This window comes from Myzus persicae, unplaced genomic scaffold, assembly GCF_001856785.1.
Source record: "Myzus persicae strain clone G006 unplaced genomic scaffold, MPER_G0061.0, whole genome shotgun sequence".
Taxonomy (NCBI): domain Eukaryota; kingdom Metazoa; phylum Arthropoda; class Insecta; order Hemiptera; family Aphididae; genus Myzus; species Myzus persicae.
The window spans coordinates 325,984-349,784 of record NW_019101886.1 but is presented as its reverse complement, the minus strand read 5'-3'; the positions used below and the strand labels follow the sequence as shown (position 1 = coordinate 349,784).

Here is a 23,801-nt window from a genome sequence, read left to right as displayed (position 1 = left end):
GAAAAGAGAAGTTTGAAACTTTCTTTTTTTTTAAATAATAGACAACCCCTCTCCCTCCTCGAAAAGATGATTTCGATTTATAATGTTATTATTATGTAGGTTTATTAGAAACATCCCTTCGCGGATATAGACGTAATATAGCACGCATCGATCCACGACGTGGCTCAAAAATAAGTGTCCCACTCGCGCAATCACTCAATATATACCTGATACATGTTATACTATTAGAGTAAAGTTCAGCCTTTTGTGTACATTCTAGCCGAGTCCTAAAGAAACTTCACATCGTATTGATCGATGTCCACACTTATTTCGTCCGCGGCGGTGTGTGCCTTTGCGCGAGCTTAGTTTTTTTTAGCTATTTTTTATACGAGTTCGTTATTCTCTTTGCGGTAAACTCGTTTTATCGAAAAATCTTATCGTTTTTGGAAATTTTTGTTTTTACGAACCTAATAATAAGAGTTGGTTACGAAAAAGATTGTTGCTCTTAAAGTTTTTTACTTTTTCAATGATTTTTTTTTAATTTCACAATGCGAGTATTTCAATAAGACTTACAAACTATATCGAATAATAGTAAGTTACTGTAACGAAGAGAATATACATATTATATATTATTTAATATTTAAAATTGTTCTTTTGTTACGACTTCAAATTGCCTATGCATAAAAAAGCATTTCCAAAATTATTTATACTTTTTTAAAAACCAGTGTTTGCATTCAAAATAATCTCCCTATCCCATCAGCGGTTATTATAAATTGTAAAAAAAACATCGATTTGTTATTTGATATTATTTTTAGGTACTTATTATTATTTTTTTTTTTACTATTTCGATGATTGACTGCGCGTGTTTTTTGTACACTTGCACTGCAGTGGGTCACATAGTGAAATCACGAGCGATTTTTCACATTCTCCCCGATAAATATCGCATGGACTTTGAAATTTTTTCCGTCACGTCGGGCATCGAATCCCTTTGGGAACCATTCGAAGCAAATTACTTCTTTCGTGCACGATAACGCAACGTTAACCTTTCTGAATGGATTGTTTGTACTCGGGCTGGAACAACGGCCAGAATAATGCGTTCGTTCTGAATATCGATCATAGTATTATTGAACTATATTATAATATAATTTTATAGTTATGCGTCGTTTTACCCCGACATATTTCCAGAATCATTTCTTAAAGACTCGCATTTTACGTGCAATAAACTTCATTTGAAACGACTTTGCGTCACGTTAGACGCGTATAATTTTTCACGAGCGATGAAAATATATTATACGCCTTTACAAGAAATGAAGTTAACAGCTTAATATAAAAATAAAACATATACCGAATAGTAATATAATAATATAGAAGTATATTATAATATTGTTATTACCAAATTGTGGAATGCGGAAAATAGTTTTTTTTTTGGTTCAATGAAATTAAATTTAAAACTATGAATAACACTCATTCATAGAAATAGAAAATAGTGTTTGTAAGTGAGCCTAATACTAAACGATAAATACGATAAAGAATATATTATAATATAATTTATCGTACCTAATCAAAATTACATCTATTTCGCTTATAGAGCGTATAATCGTAACTGATATGAGCACATTATTGTATATTACATTTTTATCGAATTTAATCGTATCAAACATTTTGTATAACGAAATGTTCCGATCTACCGAAATTTAGGAACTTAACATCATTACAATATTATTATGTAGATACCATTATTAACTGGATTCGGTTATCCAGAGTCTGCCAAGTCTTATAGTTTCAATTAAAATGGGCTTAGCTGGAGTCACTCACCTTGTATATGTCTAAATGTCCGCAATACGCGTCGAACTTGTTGTACAAGGACTCCAACATGTTGACGACCATAAACGGCGTGGCGGTGCTGCAGATGGACGTGAAGCCGACGATGTCGCTGAACAACATGGTCACCTCGTCGTGCGTTTTCGCTTCGATAGTCTCTCCTGAAAATCAAAAAAATTCGACGCATAAACATTAAATAATATGTTTTTCTTTACGTTTCTATTTTTAAGTATATGGATCAATTTAATAAATGCATACAATTTTATATGCCGATGATAATTATTGATATTAGCTTGAACGTCTATAATGATTTATATTATTTTAGCCAATTATGATTTATACGCGGGGCCAGTGGAATGCTCAGAAATTTCAAAGGGGGGGGGGGGTTATAAGTAATAAACAGGGTTGAGGCTTTATAGCACTTAAAATTTCAAAAATATTCGCTAAATTGTATTCCCTTAAAATATTATGTCCTTCAACTTCCTAGCTGCACTTGCACAGGACTTGCGTGGTCCAAACACCGCTGTAACATTACGATGGGCTACATTCGTTTAATATAATATGTTCACAAAGTTCAAAATACCAACAGAGGAGTGTGCTGGTTATAACGATTACGTAAACACGCACCGCCGACCATTCAATTCCAACGTTTAGTCCGCTTCTATGTATACGGAAACAATAATGACGATGCTTAGTTGTAACAACAGTGTGAGCACATAGGTATAATATTTCGTTGAGCTGGCTGGGGGAGAGAATGATAAAATATCATATACATATCTAATATAAATGTACGCCATGATACAATTTACACGACCCGACGCGTAGGCCCACTCGGGCTCGCCTAGTCCCGAGAGACTGTCTCGGTACCATAATATTAAATATAGTTGGCGAACACTACGTATATAATATTATTATTATAATCAACGGGACGCACCTCGGCCGTCCTGATTACTCCGGACGACAACGGTCTTTGTACCTAAAATATTCTCAATCGGAATGCTGTGGGTTAATAAATATTTCTGTAAGTGTGAAAGACTTAATATTATTATGTTTATAATGTATGACGTGAAGCCTGCAAATCCAAGTCGGCCCTAACGACCGTCTGCGTGCGGAAAATGCGCCGGTGACGATAAGTACGGATTATCCGAGACGCCCTCAGATATAGACGCATAATCAACGTATTTCGATTCTGAGCGAGGATGTATGGGTTTTACGATAATGTTTTTTGTTTATTTTTTACTACCTAGTCAACTTTTTTGTGTGGGAAGAGAAAAAAAAATTCGAAAGGTTTTGAGTAAGCCATTTACCGATTGGGCGATTTATTGGTTCTTTATAAAGAAGTAAATTTTCGATTCCTCTCAGTTAATGTATAGTTTTCCGAGACTCCACTCAACTGCACTGCATTTAAAATTGTTGTAATCCAACTGACTTGGACCGGTTTAGCGTACAGGTGCATAATATTATGTGATATCAACAGTTATTTTTAAAACACTTTCTTCAATCATTATTTTGTACTTACTACAGAGACGTGATAATAATAATACAGTTATGAACTAAACGGTTCGAATTTCAGACTAAAGGTACGATCCCTATGACGTGTCTAGTTGTGTATTACTTCCAAGTTATAAAATGCATCAAACACGTTTTTATTTGTCATTTTTTGATTGTTACAAAATATACTCGTTAACTAAACACTTGCAGACAATTTACAGGTTAATATGTATGGGTATACTTATGTTTGGTATACAACACTATGGTCTGGATAATACATTTTCCAAAAATTTCAAAGTACGGATCTCTATAACATGGAATAAATATATACAATTTACAACAACTCAATTTCACGCGTGTCCAATGTCATTTCTTTTTTGAACTTATTTAGGTCACTAGTCCAGCTTAAATAAAAAATACTATTTTTATTTTTTAATAATGCCTTGAGAATCATAAGAAACTTAAATCGAATATCTTATCTATTCCTCACAATGTCGGAGAACAATATCGTAATTTCGTAACCGTTTCTCTTTATAGGTTGGATATAAGAAATAAAAAATAACATCATCAAAAATAATTTTCAAAGATATTGCTTATGTGTTTCATTATTAATATACAAAATGTTTTTTTATCAGTATAATACTATGATTTGTAGACAAATTGATTTAACAGATACATTTGCAAGCTTATTAAATCCATATATATTGTAATATATTATAAATATATTAATACAATGTTGATCGACATATAAGTAATTATTATATATATTATATACGAGACACATTATAAATCCAATTGATTTTTCTAAAATTTGGTTTGATTTAATAATTTAATAATTACACTCGCACCCCTTGTCAGTTGTCACACGTCTTGATTCAATTCAAAATCATTCATTAAAAAAAATACCAACACACCTATTTAATATTATTTTATAAAAAACTGGTGAAGTCGTTCGTATACTTAAAGTGCATTACATTATTAACTTGTGAACATTTATGATATCATATTATTATTATAGAATTTTAAAAAAAGTTAAAAACAGTTTTCAAATAGCATAAAAAGAGCTAAAACATTTTCAAAATGGTGTATAGAATATGCTTATATATAATATTGTCTATTCAATGTCAAGCTTCTACGATTATTCACTTTTGAATTATAATATAAAAACAAAATCGATTTTGTCAAAAACTATATTTGAGTAAATATTTCGGTTTTTCCGTTTTTTTTTACCCTTATTTTCCCGTTTATTTTGAAAAGTACCTACTGGAAAACCACCCAAGTTGAAGATTTAAAATAAATCAATTTGGCACACACAGAAAAAAACATGTAAAACAAATATACATTTGTCGTTTCGCTGAGAATCAAAAACATAAGACATCGAACAATATACAATATACCTACAGCCTATTGGTGCAACAATCATATTATTAAGGTTTGTCAATATAATATTTTTTCCTCGATGCACTTTGATTTTGTGTTTATTTTATTTATGGTCTTCGTAAAACGTATACAATATTATTACACTTATAGACATTATTTTAATAAAATATCGGTGGGCGATATATCTTTTTTTTTTTTGCTTTCATTTCATTTCATATTTCTATTAATCAGAACACAAATCAATAGAAAAAAAAAAAATACAATATATTGTGATTATGATATAGTTTTCGAAACATGTCAACGCAATGCAGTGATGAACTGATGCATATCAATAATAATTCTACAAAAGGCGTAGTCAGTTTTGTATCTATTACCAATATCAATTTTATTTTTGTCAATATTATGAAATTGAATCCATACGATTTTTCATTACTATCAAATATCAATCCAGTTTTTCAACAATGGACTAGACGATGACAAAGAAAAAATATAAGAAATTCCCTGAACACCATAATACACTTTTGGCAAACACAATTATTATACATTGATACCGTGGAATTATTAATGTTATAACAGTACTATGACGTAATATGACCGTTATTACAGCAGCAAATAATAGTATAATTAAAAATAAAATACAATAGCTCTTAAGACAAATAAAATAAAATATTTGTATGAGTGAACAATTCATCAAAAATAAAAATAAAAATAAAAAATGTATCGAGGAGATTGCAATGGTCAGTTATTTCAACTGTAATGTAACAATCATCTTTCATTTTTCAATCATACCGATGGACTCTGTACTTTGTAGTAATGCTATTAAACTTTTGAAAAGTGATTTAAATTTAGTTATTGTTACTACTCGAGATCGATCAGGCCACTTTCTTCAAATTTCGTTCATCAATTTCGTATAAATTTTATTTGAACATTTTTAACATTTGCGACATTTTAAATGTAAATTATTTAATGTTTTAATTAAAAATCTTAAAATGTAACCTGATCAATCTCAAGTAGACGTATCGAATTTTCAATCAGTTTCCAGAAATCTTATCGCATTATCTGATTCGTCTACGGGATTGACAAAATAAGTTTATAATATACAAATACATTGTCGTTAACATACCAAATTATAGAACCCTCCTCTATTTATTTTACATTAAAGTCACCCACACTAATGATCACTTACAACGCACACATTTCCAAGTCTCATATACACTCACTTAAGCACTTAAACAATTTCTCGAACTTCTTAAAAATTGTCCATTCAAAATCCTCTTGGTAAAATTGTTATTTATGAAATATATTATTATAACATACCTACTATCCTCAAATTGTATTGAAATTGAAAAATAATCTAACACTCATTTCCACTACAGTCAAAGTGTATCAGCTAAATTCATTGGGCGCGTTTGCGGGTGTGTTTGCTCTCCGCTATTTCGTTTACATTACAGTCACACACGTTAATAATGATCACTTACAACGTACACATTTACAAGACTCACATGTACGCACTTAAACAATATCCTATAATGAACTCCTTAAAAATTGTCCTTTCGCAAACCCCTAGGTAAAATCGTTATTTAGGAAATATATAAAAGTAAAAATAATCAGCCCCTATTCCTATAACAATCAATGTATATCGGGTAAATACACTAGGCTAACGATTTAGGTTCAACTATTATTTTTAAAAATATTTTTGTATATCACAATTCTGCATTTAAAATGTAATATAAATTTATTATAATTTATATTTAATTTTGCAGTATTGAATAATATAATACTATGATCTCAAGGCGATATGGATAGGCAATTTAGCTACATTTATGTAATGGGTCTATTTTTTGGTATTTTAGATAGTTAAAATATGAATGTTACCTTGGTATTAAATTCTAATAGTGACAATTCAAGGAAAACTATCTCTTATTCAAATGTATAAAATTATAATGAAAAATATTCACACGGGCTCAGATAAAAAGCGTAAAGCAAAAAATGTCAGAGTTTTATTTTTTTTCAAACAATACATCGTAATAAAAACCATCCAGTAATGGAATTAAAATAAAAAGACGATTGTCTTATTTAATTCTTTTCGCATCGTTCGTGCTCTAAAATATTATTTCAACTATACGGGTCAACAGTCAACACCGTAGAGTTAAAACAAAAATAAAAATATTATAAAGATTAAACAGTATTCAAAATGTATAAAATGTAATTAATTTGACTACTAAATATGACGTATAATATGATTTATTGTATAAAATACGTGTCTTTTTAAACCATAGTAGTTACAAACTTTATTAAAAAATATATGATATTACATTTTTCTTTAAAATAATGTTTTTGCATAATCTTCCTCGAAACCCTATGATATTAGGTTTGTGTTTAAACTTTAAAATATAACATCGTTAGAATATACGAGTTCATCGAAACTATGAACCAGAGGCCAATGAACGATTGATATCAATCTTAAAACGTATGTTAATTGATTTTTATAGCCTGAGAACCATTTTGCTTGAGCACTTCTACAAAAATGTACTGCAACTATACCGTCTGTCATATTTAATCACTGCCCAATCGGAATAGTATATTAAATTAATGTATCATTGTGAATTCTACTTTGCTCAGTACTCACAAACCTATGGTAGGTACCCGTATTTGGATTAACTGTGTGTTTTCATGCTAAACGATTTGAAATTTCTAAATTAGGGAGTTTACTGAGTTAATACATTTTCTTTTGGTTTTTTTTAAAAATATGAATATCACATAAAAAATATTCTAAATCTGACAATAAAACCATCTCTATTATAGGTTCATAGTACATCAGTGTTTAATTATTGTTGTTTATTGTAAGTAATATCGAAAAAGTATACTAATTCACTGTTAAAATGTTCAGGTCAAGGATTTTAATGGCTCAAATAAATAAAGATTTAAAAAGAAATATCAAATGTACCGTTTCAAAATCCTTGATGTCTGAATCGAAATTTGTTATCGTTGTACCATGTCCCAGAAATCATAGATAACCGGTGTATCCTATAATATCCTAAGTCATCTGATTATCACTATAGTATTAGCAACAATTATGATAATTAACAACTGGACACTATGATACCATTTTAAATTATGCTCGTGGAATAAATACTGTTACGTTTATTATTTATATAAGCAATTTAAAAAACAAAAATTAATTTAACATTACGAGTATACACAGAAAAACATAGAAATGGATATCCATTTTAAACAATATAAGAATCCGATCAACAATTAAAAATATGATGGTATTAATACTGTGGTGTCGATAACCTACTTTAATATTATGTAAGAATCAGTATAAAGTATAATCGTCTCTAAAATATTAACAGTCGCAGTACAGTTGTACACCCAGCAATAATATAAAACAACTGTACTCTAGGAGACTTACCCTCACTTTTTTTGTAATTATGAATTCATTCAAAATCTGATTATTTTTGGGGTTCTTAAGTACACCTAATGACCATATTTCTAAATTCTTACAGTTCTTATGTCATTTAAGGGGTGTCCTGTGGTTAAAACAAAATATTGTTTTCAGAAAGGAACTATTTAGTTTGGATGTTTTCTTTTAATTTTGGTGTGTATCTAATATCTATATTATATATCCTTCTCTCTGTGTTCTAAAGGTAGTCTTATGATCTATCGTAATACGTTAATACAAATAGGGACATTGACGCTTTGAAAATTATAGTAACTAATATATTTGATATGATATCATAGTTGTTTTAATTTATGTTGTGAAACCATTGTTTATGAATAACTATTAAGTTTAATACAAAACTCAGAAATTCGTTCAAATTTTTATTTAAACGCATATACAGGATGGGCTACTGGAATAGAGCCAAAAATAGTGTTATGTCTATATACATTTTCCAAAAAACATAATCTTAATTAACAATAATTTAAGTTAAACTAGAGTGGTTTTTATTTGAAGAAAATAAATTCGTAACAGCATGCTTCTTCCTGGTATCACCTAATTAGCTCACCCTTCTCCCCCTTTACCACCAGCATCGTTTAGTATAATTTGCAAATAATCCTGTATATATTATTATGTACATAATATAGAATATTTAAATTGAAATATGATTTCCAGCTAGTGGTTGTGTGTGTGTGGATTTCAGCTCACAAAACATGAGACCTATACCTTCTTTTTACACCATCTTCGACGCCAACGAAAATTTGAACAGAGTTATGGGATTATACGTGATCGCGCACTTCCGCGGCTTTTGTCTATTTAAATCGATCAACAATATCATATATATATACATATATAGGTAGGTACTCTACCAAAATGAACTCGACCGATTTTCGTGTTTGTTTTTTCTCTCTCTCTATTTTTTATTAGGTGTGTATACCGATGGCAGTTCAGCGGGACTCGGAGAAAAACAAACCCTGGCAAATTGGTTATTTGGTATTCAGAATATACTCGTACACATATAAATATAATATATATATATATATATAAACGGTCACGCGCGCGCAAAAAAAGAACGTCACTTGGATTATTTCGGTGGCGCACATAAATATTTACAACGCATTACGTCAGCGTACGAATAGGTAACACACACACACACACACACACACACCCAAATATATATATATATATTATATAATGGCGATACATATATACACCGAAAGATGTGGTGTGGTAAACTTTCGGAGCGTACAAGTAGGTGCATAATAATATATATATATTTATATATATGTATGTATGTTTACGATACGCACATATATATATTTCAACGTGGGCGGCATAAACTGAGAAGACTCGACAACACTGTTTTGCTGGGTACTACAACATTCGACCGCCGTTTTAGCGTCCCAATCGATTCTGATTTACGAGAGTGTATATAATAATAATAATAATAATAATAATAACAATAATATACAATGAGGGTGTCGGTTTTAGGTTAAAATATAAGTTCTACCGACCGGGGCCCTGTACCGGACGGTGGACGTTAACGAAAAAAATTCGAAAAAATCTATAAATCTCAATCGCATTACATCGACGTAACGCAAACTCCTGGACCCTAATGTGTGTCTGCAGGGCGTTATATATTTTTGTAAAATAAAACACTGGGTGACCGACGAACACATTTTAGAGCGAGTAATATTATACACTGCTGTGAGTGATGTTTCAGACGCATAACGGTAGACGACCGCCGTATTTTAAAACAGCTCATAAACTTGGGTAAGTATATTGGGTATTCAATTTTTAAAGCACATGGCCATTTATAAAAAAATCTACTTTTTTGCATGACACATGAGACATATTATTTTTTTCTAGCATATTGGCTCGACTTTCAACTAGCTTAACCTTGAAGTTATTAAGAAATATTTAAGAATATTAGTATTTATTTAAACCTAATCATCAATCGACAACATTTTTCTTTTACATAATATTTTTTTTTGGGCTAGAGGTCCATTATTAGATGTTTGTATGTATTCAAATAGTCGAGTTAAAAAATAAATTAAGTTTCATACTCGCTTTTTTTGAGGTATCAAACAAAATGTAGTTCAAATATTAAGTGCTCGAATCAATGGGATTACATGTTCGATGCGACTATTTTTAGTAAAATATCATTCGATATTTAAAATATCTTTGTAAAATTATGTGGAATAATTGATCAATATAATAACATATGTGATATAATACTGCATTACTATGAGACTTATACAATTACTACTATTATACATTTTAATATTTCAATAAAAATGTTTAAAAAAAAATCTCATATATTGACTAAGAAAATTATCGTAAAGTGTCTTACAAGCACTTCGTGTTTTATTTTTATGATAAAATTATAGAAAATGTACACAACACTACAACTTTCAGCTGCATTAGTTTGTGGAATACCAAAAGTAAGCGTGACTTTAGCGATCGACAATAATAAACAATACACAATAATTGTTTGAAATCGTAAATATTATAGTATCAATAATGGATATCAATAATATTTTGCATCATGGCATAAGCATAAATGATCGAACCTAAAACATTGCTGCTAATACTCGTTCGTAACCGGCCAAGACCAAATAGATTAAAATTCAATCGAAATGTTATTGAACCTTTATGTCTGCAAACTATTGGATGTCTCACGGACGGTAATAGAAGTAAGGCTGTCTGGCAGGACAAATCGATTACCTTCTTCAGAATTTGCAAACTACGCTAACGTCTAATATACTTAGGTACTAAGAGGCTAACCGCGTGGAAGAAAATTTAAAATATGTTGTACAGTGCGAGTGGTTTACCAAATCATTACCCCCATTTTTTTCTTTGATAATAGATTTACTAAGACTATGATTTTTTAAATTTTTAAATAGGTATCGTTAAGACTATTTTTTTAAAATCCTTGAATTTGTTTGTGAGTACTACTTATAGAGTGTCATGTTGAGATACACGCTTCTATTTTTCAACTGAGAACCCTTCTTTTTGTATGTAAATTATTAAGTAAATAATTATTTTGAAAATGTTTATGTAACCGAGTTCAACATATGAAAGAGTATTTAAAGTTTTAATATGTTGATAACAAGTATAACGGTCCTTTAAATGATTTTACTAAAATATAAGATACATGTAATAATGGATCTAGTATTTTGTATAGTTGGAACATTTTTAAAAATTATAATTATTGATACATTGATATGAATTACTAAAATGTTCAGATTACTATAGCTTCTTTATCTTTCAAAATCATTATCATGGATATACTATAATTAGTGCAAAAAGTTAAATAACTCAAAAACGACTGATACGAAAATGTTCAGAACAATTATCCACTTAATAATTTAAGACAGAAAAAGGTGGGCATTGGTTTTTATTTAAGATATGAAGTCCACAGAACACATCTCTTGTAGTAAAAAAATTTCAATAGCTTAAGAATTTGAAGGAAAATATGAAAGATAGTGGAATTTAACATGCTTGGTGAATCATTCTGTATATTATTTTACATGCAATATAATACATTTTTGTTTATTTTTTAAAATTTTTACTTTTATTTCGATTTGCTATACTATTGAATTATTAACAATATTATTGATGTAAGAAATAGTTTTTATCATTTAATCGATTAACTAAGTTTTATGTTTAAGTTCATATCGGGAGTAATAGATTTGAGAACAATAATAGCATAATACAATTATATATTATTTCATTATGTTATGAACGTATTATTTTATGATTTTCCAGTGTAGAGGTACCTATGCGTTGTAATTTACAGAAAATTCAGAAAATGCAAAGCCACTAGCCAGAATGTCTGTTTAATACGGAAATATTACGTTATGTGACAATAACGACGGTTAAACGGCAGCGAACATTTTTAAAATTGAAGATAATAAGTCTTGAGCTGAGCGAGACGATTTGGTGAGCACACCAGATTTGATGGTACATCAATAGAAAGCCGACGACAACGAAAAAACAGATGTCAAGTGATCAACGAGTGACTATATCATAATACGATGTTGAAATATTGTAAATTATTATACAGTTCTATAGATTACTGTGATTTCTGACAATAGTAGTTTTATAGCTCATTATCCAACCGGCTGAACTAAAAATTATTGCACAAAGACGTTTCTCGAAATTACAATGACAATTATTGTTCGCAGTGATTTCTTTCAGACGTTATCAGCTATTGTTCAGAGCATCCAGTGTACTGCTACTGTAGATGTAATAATCATACCTAATATTAATAGGATACGGCTTAAAAATAAAAAATACTAACTCGCGTCAATAGAAAATGCATTGAGCACTAAATACGATCCTATGCGTCGTTTCTGCGGTGTACACCAGCTTGCAGTTATAGAATTTGGAATTTATTTTAAATTTGAATTAGAATAATTTTAGTTTAATAAAATAATATTTATATTATAATATTATTTTTCAATCAAATACCACTGCCTTTTGCTTTTAATGTATCTAGTTTTAGAAAACTCTCTAAGATCTGATTAAATAATGATTATGTTCGTAGCGATTTCTTTACCTAACCATATTGAATATTGATTGGATATTCCTAAGAAAAATGAAGAGCACAAGTCAATAAAAAATACATTGAACACTAACATGGTTGTCTGTGTAGTTTTTGCAGCTATCATCAGTACTCATGAGAAAAGTGGTCGCTTAACGTTGTAAAGAGATGATGTAGAGAAGACAATTTTATTTACCGTCGTGTACAACCTTTTTTTCCTACAACTACCGAACAAGAGTAGAAATTAATGTAAAAAAATCATTTCGTTTCTGTGATACGTATTTACTTTTTAGCTGTTAACATTCTCCAAATTGTTTTGGGGACCTCGGCGAGCCGTAAATTGTCTATAGACTAATTTTTTATGCGATATTCATTGCTGATAATTACTTAAACTTTCAAACAATTTTTTAAAAATCTTCCCATCGTCTTTTTAGTTTTTTTTACTTCTAGTTTTGTTTGATCATTAAATACAAGTTGTATTGTTTGTACTATTGAAATGCATTTAAATGCAACTAAACACAAATCAAAATTTAAAGAACTTACGTCTAAACAAATAAATTATACTGTTAATAGTGAGTCATAATACAAACAGATCTGAGAAATTTTATCGGAATTTATCACATACAATTATTTATTACATATATCAACATATATCTTTGATCTTTCATATTATACGACTGCAGCATGATACTAATATTAAATGAATAATATATTTTGATTTACTTTAATAATATTGCCAGAAGATAAAATGAATACGACGAATGTTGTTTGAAAATTATTTTTGGTTTATGTGACTTTCATTTTAATGTGCAGCTATATATTATTAATATGTTCTTCGTGGAACGGAAACGCTATTTAGTTGTAGCTTCTGTAACTTGTTTACTTAACACTAAAGTCCACGCTTGAATAATATTATAATATATAACGTAACTATGTTTTTTTTTTATTCAGAACAATTTTAGCTTAGAAGTTTATTCATATTTTATTATTTTTCAAGCAAAACACGCCAGCGTCTCAATTTAATGTATCTAATGTTATGGGGGATATGAAACAAATTATTGACGAATTTTACTAGTTCAAATTTGACATACATTTTGATTAAATAATAAATAATAATTATGAATTACGAAAGCAAATGTATATAAATACACATTTAATAAACAAATACTTTAAAAAAATAATAATATGATTATGTATGAAATCAATTGGTTTTGTCAATTAAGTTTTATATATGAAGCTATATCATATTTCTCTGCTTAGCCGAATTTTAGTTCATGACACTTTACTCATTCACAATATTTTACAAAAGAATACAAGTTTTACATTACTTCCCAAACACGGAAATCCTTATGGATACATTTTAAATCGTTATCAATAATGTTGGTAGTATTATGGTGTTCAGTGAGATTTGTTTCCTGACATATTATTAGCTGTACACGATTTATTTGTCTGAGTAAACTCTAAAGTGATATATACATAAATCTACAACAAAATATGTAGCAATTTGTTTTATCCACTTTATCTATAGTTTTATTCGTCATATTATTTCTCTAGGTAAGACATGAATCTTAGGATTAATTGCTCACGTCTTAACTGGAAATTAACTACTTGACTAAATTTATCTAAAGGTTTCTAGATGTCAGTTGCTGAAATTAGTGCTACTACTTTCGTCAGTGGAAAATAGGAGCTCTTGTTAGTTAATCAGGATTTGAGATGTTGTGTTAATTTTATTATAGTGCGTAATTATCCCTTATTTTCAAAACGATAAAGTTGCGGAGGTTGTAAATAATTGTTTTCATCGTTATTATTTAATGACAGAAAATAATGTCACTGCTTTCGGTTATTTATTTTGTGTTTTCTTAAATGTTTTTATCACTTTGATTTTGCTTTAGTCCATTGCTACATGTGATTATACATCATTTTATCACTTGGCGATTCGAACTTAAAAGAAAAGTGTATCGTGCATGTATTACAATTTATCAATTCAGTTTCAATCTTAAATTATATAAATAATCATAAAATGTCAAGAAACTGAATTAATGTTTGTTTAAAATATTGTGTCTTAATTATTTTATTTAGGTACACAAACGCTTTGAATTGAATGCAATTTTTTTTAACCTTCAGTAGGTATATGACTATAAAAATAATATATTTATAGTATATTAATGGCTAAAATGTTAGTATTTTTACACATTTGCAATATCACAAATTAATTGATCTGTGTGATCACATAGTTTAAGAACTTAATATAATAATGTTTTAAAATAAATAATTAAATTGATTGATATTGAAAAAATAATAATTTAGATTGAATAAATATGTTAACATGTTGATTTACAAGCTTGTCACTTCCATTTTTCCTTGAACAATTACCTTTTTCGAATTCTCATTCATGGTATTTTCAAATATAGGTACAAGGACCATATTTTAAAATTATTATATTTCTATTAAATTAAGTGCAGTTACAAGAATAGATTGTGTTCTCTATCCTTTGCTTTATAAACTTCGATTTTTAAAATATGTACCGTCGAAATTCCAAGTGTGTAATTTGATAAAAAGATATTTCTTTTTGAAAATGTTGATGTATAAATTCGAACAAATAGTTTCTTTGTTATCAAACTTCTAAAAATTTCCCGAGTAAAATAAATACTAGAGTAAATATTACATTTGTTCTATATTTTATTTAGCAACTTTTATACAACACTATATTATTATCCTCAGTAATCATCTAATAGTATAATTGAATAATTGAACAATATAATATATAATAATATATTATTATTGAATACAATCATGTGACTTTAAATTTAAAAATTCGTCCTTATTTACAATACAAATGAGTTTTATTTAAATAATTTAAAATTGTTATGCTATAAATAACATAAAAAAGAAGAAGAAAAACTAATTCATTTTAAGTATCTACGTTTATTTGTTTATGATTTACAACAAAAATTAAACTCAATACATTTTGTTAAATACTGATTTTGCATAAAAATTTTTGTTTTATATTAAATTTTTTTTTGTTTTGCCTGATAAATTTGAAAATTAATAGGAATTCCGAATTTTAAATGTTGACCTTCCAAATGCACCAAATAGATTTACTTTCCCAGTCAGAATAGATACTATAATTTAAAATTTAAGTTATATAATTTCGAGTATATATCGTTGGCACAACATTTAAAAGAAAAAATACACCATCGTTAAATCAATACATTCATCGCTCCGCTGAAAACCTAAGAAAAACGTGTATCACAGAATACTCTTTAAATTTTCTAAAAACTATAAGTGCCTATTTAAAAATATAGCCTTAAAATTTACCAGTATATTTTATAAGCACAAATCATAATTTTAATAAATGCAATTTAAAAATATGAGACAGGGAGGGTGGTCATTCCCCAATCAGTCTACATACGCATATACAGTTTATTTGCATATTTTTATGGCACGGCTCAAAAGATTAAATAAATAAATAAACAAACACTATTTTGATAAAATTATCTTATCTGATAAACATTATATTTCGATGGACAGCAGTGAAACTCTTTATCAAAAAAAAAAAAAATAACAACTTAAATTTGCTGGCTATTAGTAAGTGTTCGTGTTGTGATACACCGTAGTGGGTCCGACAGTTTTTATGATTTATCCTCGAGTCAAATATGACTGATAAGCCCGCGGGTGTAATTAAAATCGGCGTTATTAGCGTTATAATGACGACGTCTTCCGGGTTTTTCCCCTCTGTTATATTTATTAACTGCAGCTGCGACGTGATCGTTTTACCGCAAGACGCGCACATTTATCGAATAATAAATATTCTATAATATTATACATTATACAAAATATATAGTATTAAAGTGACGTGACGGAAGATTATTAATTTTCCTGCAGACAACACCACTACAACTCTACAGCTGCAAGTCCACCGCTATAAATTATTTGAGGATCAGCTTGTGTGTATATGTATGTGTTGGGCAGGGGGGGGGGGTGTTAAACACACCTAGACGTGTCGCTCTATTTTGCACTTATTCGCACTTATTGCATCCGTTCTTTAATCATAGATGCTTTTAAGTTACCTCTATTCCAAATTTTAATTTCGTAGGTTGCACAGTTTTTGAATTACAGCGATCAGTGACTAAGTGGTTTTTGGATTTTATGTGTTTTGATTGTCGTTGACGAAAGCATGGAATGAGAAGAAGAAAAAAGCAATAATCTGGTAGGTTGTTTTTAAATTTTATTCTGCCCACATACTATTAAAAATTAAATATTATGAAAATATATTGATAATTTATTGATAAAAACAAAACAATATAAGAACACCGAGCTGACGTGACAAAAACAGAAGTATCGAGGAGGATTATCCATATTATATCATAATATTATTGAAACCAATAATGATGCATTGTTCATATAAAATTATAATTTAATTTTTTTGTTCTTATTACATCTACCATATTATTATAAGTCAACATCAGATCCTCGTCGACTTCAGTCGCAGGTCTGTTAGAATAAAATCCACTAGGTACTAAAACGTATAAGCCGCAAACTCGTTTACCATGTAAGAAAACGGTTGGTAGGTACTAATTTTGATGCCCATGCCCATGCAAGGTGTTCGGTGCCGACTCCGTCGATGACAGTATTTATTTTTGATCACGGGTCTACGACTCTACGCCGATGAGCCATGGAATATTCTAGAAGACCCCACCGTCCGCCGACCTACGGCGCGAACCGGATCTCGCGAATAGAGGCCTATGCACAATATTAATAATTAGTCGTTCCGTGCCCACGGCCGTTGTCGGAGTTCGTTCCGTAATATAATATTTACGCTTCGCATCGTCCCTCGACCTTTGATTACGGAATCAATGCGGTGAAGTACATGTGCCATTGTCGGCATCTAATATATAATATATAACGTTTCGAGTGCGAGCGGGCCACTCAGTTATTGTTATTACGATAATATTGTCGTGTAATTGCTTAATGTACGCGGTTACTTGAGGCAGTAACGGGCACGGCGGCGGTAGTAAGCCACACGTCTTGTCGTAATTGTATCGCGAGCGGGTGCGAGTCTGCCGGACACCGAGACGACGTTGGGAATTCACCGCCATCAGCCAGGGTCGTGGATTGAAGCGTCAGAGCGGGCAAGCAGGCGTTATAGATGGTATGGTCGTTTCTCACATGAACAGTCGAAGGTCGAACGGTCGGCGGCAACCGGTAACGCGTATCGTCATGGTGATACGTGATTTTATTTATCTACGTTATTAACATTAGTGATTGTAAACATATTATTTTGTCATATGATATAATTATTTGTTAGTTTGTGCTATTGTCTGTGTGGCAAATAATATTATTTGTATATTTAATTTTCTTGAAAATAACGAGTAGGTATTCCGTTATTATAATATTATGTAGTAGGTGGGGTGAATTATTAATTATTATTATTTTGTTTTATGCTTCGTGGTGTATTTACAATATAACGATTCTGTCCACTGTTGATATTAAAAAATTCGCCAAAGTTGTTAGTTATTCATGAGTATTAGTAACCTATATCTTTATGGTGAATAGTCATCGCTTATTACAATACACGATGCAACACAAGGTGTACATCGCATCTATCGTCCATCGTCACAAACAACCTGGCAATGTCAAATGTACCACTCTTACTCGACGACTAAAGACATATTATAATATATTGTTAGGTCCGCCCGATTTCATGCGTGTCACTATGGCGTTTTTCGACCTTCTGTCACACCGGTTGTCGTACTTTTTTTCTATATTTTATCGCAATAACACACTACCGATAATCGACGGGAACGTCTTCAAATTTGTTTTTATCGATCCACCCGATTGCCGTGTATACAGGGCGAATCACCGAATGTGCTCATCACTGCTTATCATAATTTATTTTCATCCATCAATTGTAAATTTATTTTGATTTCACGAATTTTTGATTATACGCTAATCTTAAAATACTTAGATTCGCTTACGAAAGTCACGAGGATGAATCTATTGTGGAAATGTATAGATTTTAGCTAAATATTTTTTGATTATAAAAAAATATAAAACATGACTATTTTACGATGTTTTTAATACAGGTATACAGTTTTATAATATTCAGAACCACTAATCCTTCAAATTGACTGAGATAAAAGAACGATTTCACAAAAGTTTTATATCTAAAAGCAAAACGAGGAAAATTGTATTTAAAAAAAAAAACAATATAATATTTATCGTCGCACAGCTGGACTTTACTAAATGGCAAAAAATCTACAATTGTTCGAAAATATTTACCGATATTAATAAAATATTTCAAAGAGCATAATAATAATATGAATAAACGCATAATAATTAAAGAATATTATGGGCGAGAGCATGAGTTGTGAATCATCCTGTACACATTTACAACCTGCCCATAACGATATATTATTATAATATACACTGTCGCGGAACACGACTAACCCGTTGCAGGTCTGCAGTATCCTTTTCATTTCCACCGTCTATTATATATATATATATATGCAAAGGAAATATCCTCCGTTGGAGCAGTTTTTCTCTTTTCTTTATTTCCACTCTGGTTGCCACGGGTTACACGCGTAAGACATGCGATAACTTTACACGAGTAGTATACAGTATATACCAAATACAACGCGTCGAGAGTGCTGCATGAAATATATTTCATTTTTTGTCTTAAATACCTATTATAGTTGTAGCAGTACTATCATTATTGGTATCATAATATAATTATTATTTTACGTTTTGTAAGAACATTTTTTTTTTTAAACCAGTTAGCCTTGATGGACTGGTCAGAAAAAGGGCACCACGTGTTGGCGTGACGACGATTGACTCGAGTAACGGTCGTCGTAATGCATTTGATAGTCTGTTATAGTTTCAAAATAATATTATATCTGATAAAACAATATATTAATCGATAGCAATACAATATAATAATTATAATACATTGACTTGTTTTGATCTTCTTTATTTAAGTCCCGGATTTTCTTTAATGAATTAATCAACTAAGTGACTTACAATCAGCATACATGAGCCCAAAGTAAACGATCGGAGAACCATGCTGACGATATCTAAAGCGGATGACACGTCTATACTAATATCACTATTACCAAATAAGTGGCCATATTTTCATACGTTGTAAATATTAAAAGTAGTTATTAATATTGTCAGTGAATTTCGGCACGTCATCCAATAAATGTCTCGTAATGTGGTTTGGATATTAATTTTTGATACCAGAACTAAATTGTTCACAAATGAACTGAAGTTGAGTGAACTAGATAAATAACTGTTATCGAAAGAATTCGAATGAACGTTAGACTAATCAAAATTAAATGATAATGGTATATTTTAGGTACGAATTATTGCCATGATTCCCATTGAATATTCATACTATAATTTATGATTGCACTCTAATAACAGTATATGAAAAATGATGAATATACGAAAACATGGTGGCTTTCGTTTAAGTAAAATAATTTAAACATTCATGAAGTATTTGAATATAACTAGCATTTAACACAGTCTCTGAATGTCAAAATCGAATTGCGGAAGACTTGTGTCAAAAATTAAAAATCACATTGAATAAAAACAATGTTAAAGAATTTGTTTACATAGAAATATTAGTTTATGTATTGTTATAAATATTATTTTACTTTACTAGTGTTTTTCTGAATCAAAGTCATCCAATTACTATTGTTATTTTAATTTTTAAAAATCATATAATTGTAGGCTATAATATTATTTTTGTCAAAAGCACAAATTTAATCGTTTATTACTTCAGGCGTTTAGCATCATATAGTGATGACTTTAATAATTCATTGGCTGATCAGTGAACATAAAGTGCGTACATTTGACCGTTATAACTTATAGACAATGCCCATAATAACATAATAATATTATGCAATTTATTTAACAATTTCATAGTACTTTTACAATAGTTTAATGCATTTATCATAATTTCATATTTTATATGAACAATCCAATCATAATGATTATACGAGTTGTCAGAAAAATGCTGCCAAGACCGGAGTGTAGCTAAATTGCCTATGCAAGTCGCCGTGTCATCATATTTTAACTATTGAAATTCATCTGATAAAAAAAAATGCATCTTATGACGTACAATGTGCATAGAAAATGTACCAAATTATTGAATATATTCCATGACAAACAAAAGAGAAATGATTTGAAACACTGCACTCAGCATAATAAAGTAGACACTTTATTATGCTATTATAGGATGTTATGGAATTTAGTATTTTGTTACATAATTACATAGGTATGAACACTACGAACAGAATGAAGTAGTGTGACCGCGCCCTATACTGCCCTATAATATTCTAGTGCAACGCATTTCGTTTAATGTTTATTGTATAATATTGAATACCATATTTTGTACCTATTGGTACTGTTCATTTTCTATTTCAATAACAAAAACTCAATAGACGTTCACGAACAAAATAATTCTAGTATGATTGCGATGCTCAATATGTAATAAGCAGTCTGTTTTTTCATAAAAAAAAATGATTTAATATATCTAGTTTTAAGTGGTTTCCAAATGTAAGCAAAAAAAAAATTAATCATTGTATATGTTTTGGAGTTATAATACTATAACTTTTCGTAATCTACTCGGTATATTTGGTCCTAATATAGAGTGATTTTACCTGATCCGTGAATGTGCATTTATTAAGAATTGTATTTTTAAATATAACTTCTCACAGAGTGCATAAATATATCATCTTGAGGTATAATAGTCATTAAGTTTGGCTCATATTGTGCAAATAGTATTTACTTGCTCCGTTTGAATACTTCTAGTTCATATAATGAGTCATGTCGTGTTTCAAATTCCAAATGCAACATTAATTATACATTCATGTGTATTTCAATTGTTTAATGATGGTCGATTTTATTTAATACGTGTACAGGATGTATGCAGTTTACAATTATAGTTGCTTTCATGTTTTACACACCATTTTATTGCATATTTTAGTAAGCACTCACATCGTTTTCTCCGATGATAACATATTAATATAATATATCGAAACTCGAAAGTCATCCGTTTTGACGAATTTCGAGAAAACTTCTTAGACATCCTGAGGATAATACAATTTAAATGTATATAATTTAATTTATATAAATCTAATTCCATGAGTCACATAGTTGCCGTCGTAAACGGAAGCGTTTGAATTCAGCGAGTTTTTATTGGATTTAAAATTGCACCTTGAAATTTATTTGGAATTACATTAATTTTGTCGAGATTATTTTTAGTTTTTCGTTCAGCCAAGTTAAAAAAGATAAGAAAAAAAATACTACCATTAAACACATTAAAAATAATACTTCACGAGTGTTGTATTTCAATTTACAAATTATAATATACAATATATAGGTATACGCATACACTTACGTACCACCCATGGGCCATGACCTATTTTAATATGTTACATTATTTGTTTCTCATTGAAGAAAAATAATATATTCGATCTTGTACTTCGTCTGTGTGTCGAAAACTAGACGAATTTGGTTATAGTATTTATGTAAATTATAATTCAAACTTTAAGACACACTGGTTTTTTTAGTTGAACAATGTTTATTGAAATAAACCACACTTTTCGAGATTTAATAATATAATGTGACCACGTTTAGTGGGTATAGCTAACTATAGTAATCATACTATTGTCGTATTATTATTATTTATTTAAATCTGTAACTGTTTGAATTATCGGGATGTCCATACTAATATAGCACTCCAAGAAGTATCAAGTTCAGTTGCACTGTTACTCGTTCACGCGATACTTGAACTAAATATTCGTATGAATCGTTATAATTATTATAATGATGGTAACTTATTATTTATGTTTTTGAAGAGAATATCGCAAAAAACGTTAGGCTGGTTAAATTCACGAAGGTCTTAGGGTATATTTTTGTTGTCAACAATCGTGCCGTATCTTGGCAGATATAAGATGTAGAGCATGGTAGATATTTACCCAAATTGCATACCTCACCTAAACACCCACCTTATCCACAAAAAAAAAAATGACTATGCATTGGCGGGTGAGTAAGTTATTACTATATTTATGATTATAATTTGATGTAGCTAAATGCAGTTAAAAAAAACTCATAACAGTTGAACAATACTAAATTATGATGTACATATTATTATAATTATATACAATTATAAATAACACTAATATCAAACATCGACAAAAGTTATATTGTTTGTGTTGAAAACTGTTGTGTTCAATAGACATACGTTTATTTTGCAGACTTTTATATTTATAATTCGTACAATTTAAATCTGCGCCGTGACTTGATGCACGGAATATTACAAAAACATTTTCAATGCCATCATTAGGACTAGATTTTTGAGTATATGAATTGGTAGTACATTTAATAATTTTGTATTCCATTTCTTAAATTTTACTCTTGTTTCGTATTAATACAAGGCAATATGAACTGTACACTATAGAATTCTATTTGATACATTACTATATTAACTTACGGTGACCCAGATAAATGTAACTTATGAGTGTCCATTTCAATGTACCGAGTTTTTTCATCAGTTTATTGGAACTTATTTCTTGGATTACATACATATGGCCATTAAATAATAATATAATCAATGATATATGAGACCGATTTTAAACTGTCCAACTTGTATAATTAAAACTTGTTCGTAATGTATTAATTACCACCAAGGTCTCTAAAAAATACAATGGACTGTTCGGTAGTAACCAGTCATATTCGCACTAATAATATATACATGTATATTATAATATGAAGCAGAACTAGAGGTAGGTGCCACAGAGTGGGGTAAAAATGTGTGCTCATGCTTTTTTCTTTCTTTTGAAAGAAGTTAGGTTCCAAGCATTCTGTAAGTTTACTAATTATAAACAAATAAAATTCGAAACTTTAGTATTTACCGAGCCAGAGTCGTTTGGCGATGTTGGGCGGGAAAATTGTGTGCAAAAGACTGACGTTCTTCTCTCTCTCTTTGTCGACGGCCAAATTTGCTTCTTCGATCGAACTCTTCAATTTGTCCATTCTTCTCCGAAGGCCGTCCTGTAAAAAGACACATTATGATTATCACACCTCAAAAATACCAAAAAACAATGTTGAAATAACTGCAACACTTTTAAAATT

The 23,801-nt window shown here is 29.8% G+C and overlaps 1 protein-coding gene across 1 annotated transcript in view; it reads right to left on the bottom strand.

Annotated features, from left to right (window-relative positions):
• LOC111030654 (head-specific guanylate cyclase) overlaps window positions 1–23,801 on the bottom strand; it is a 263,376-nt gene that overhangs the window by 39,490 nt on the left and 200,085 nt on the right. The window contains exons 10-11 of the mRNA XM_022310268.1: window positions 23,582–23,720; window positions 1,795–1,961 (exon numbers count right to left, since the gene is read on the bottom strand). Coding sequence (XP_022165960.1) covers window positions 1,795–1,961; window positions 23,582–23,720 — 306 coding nt within the window. The remainder of the gene's footprint in view (window positions 1–1,794; window positions 1,962–23,581; window positions 23,721–23,801) is intronic.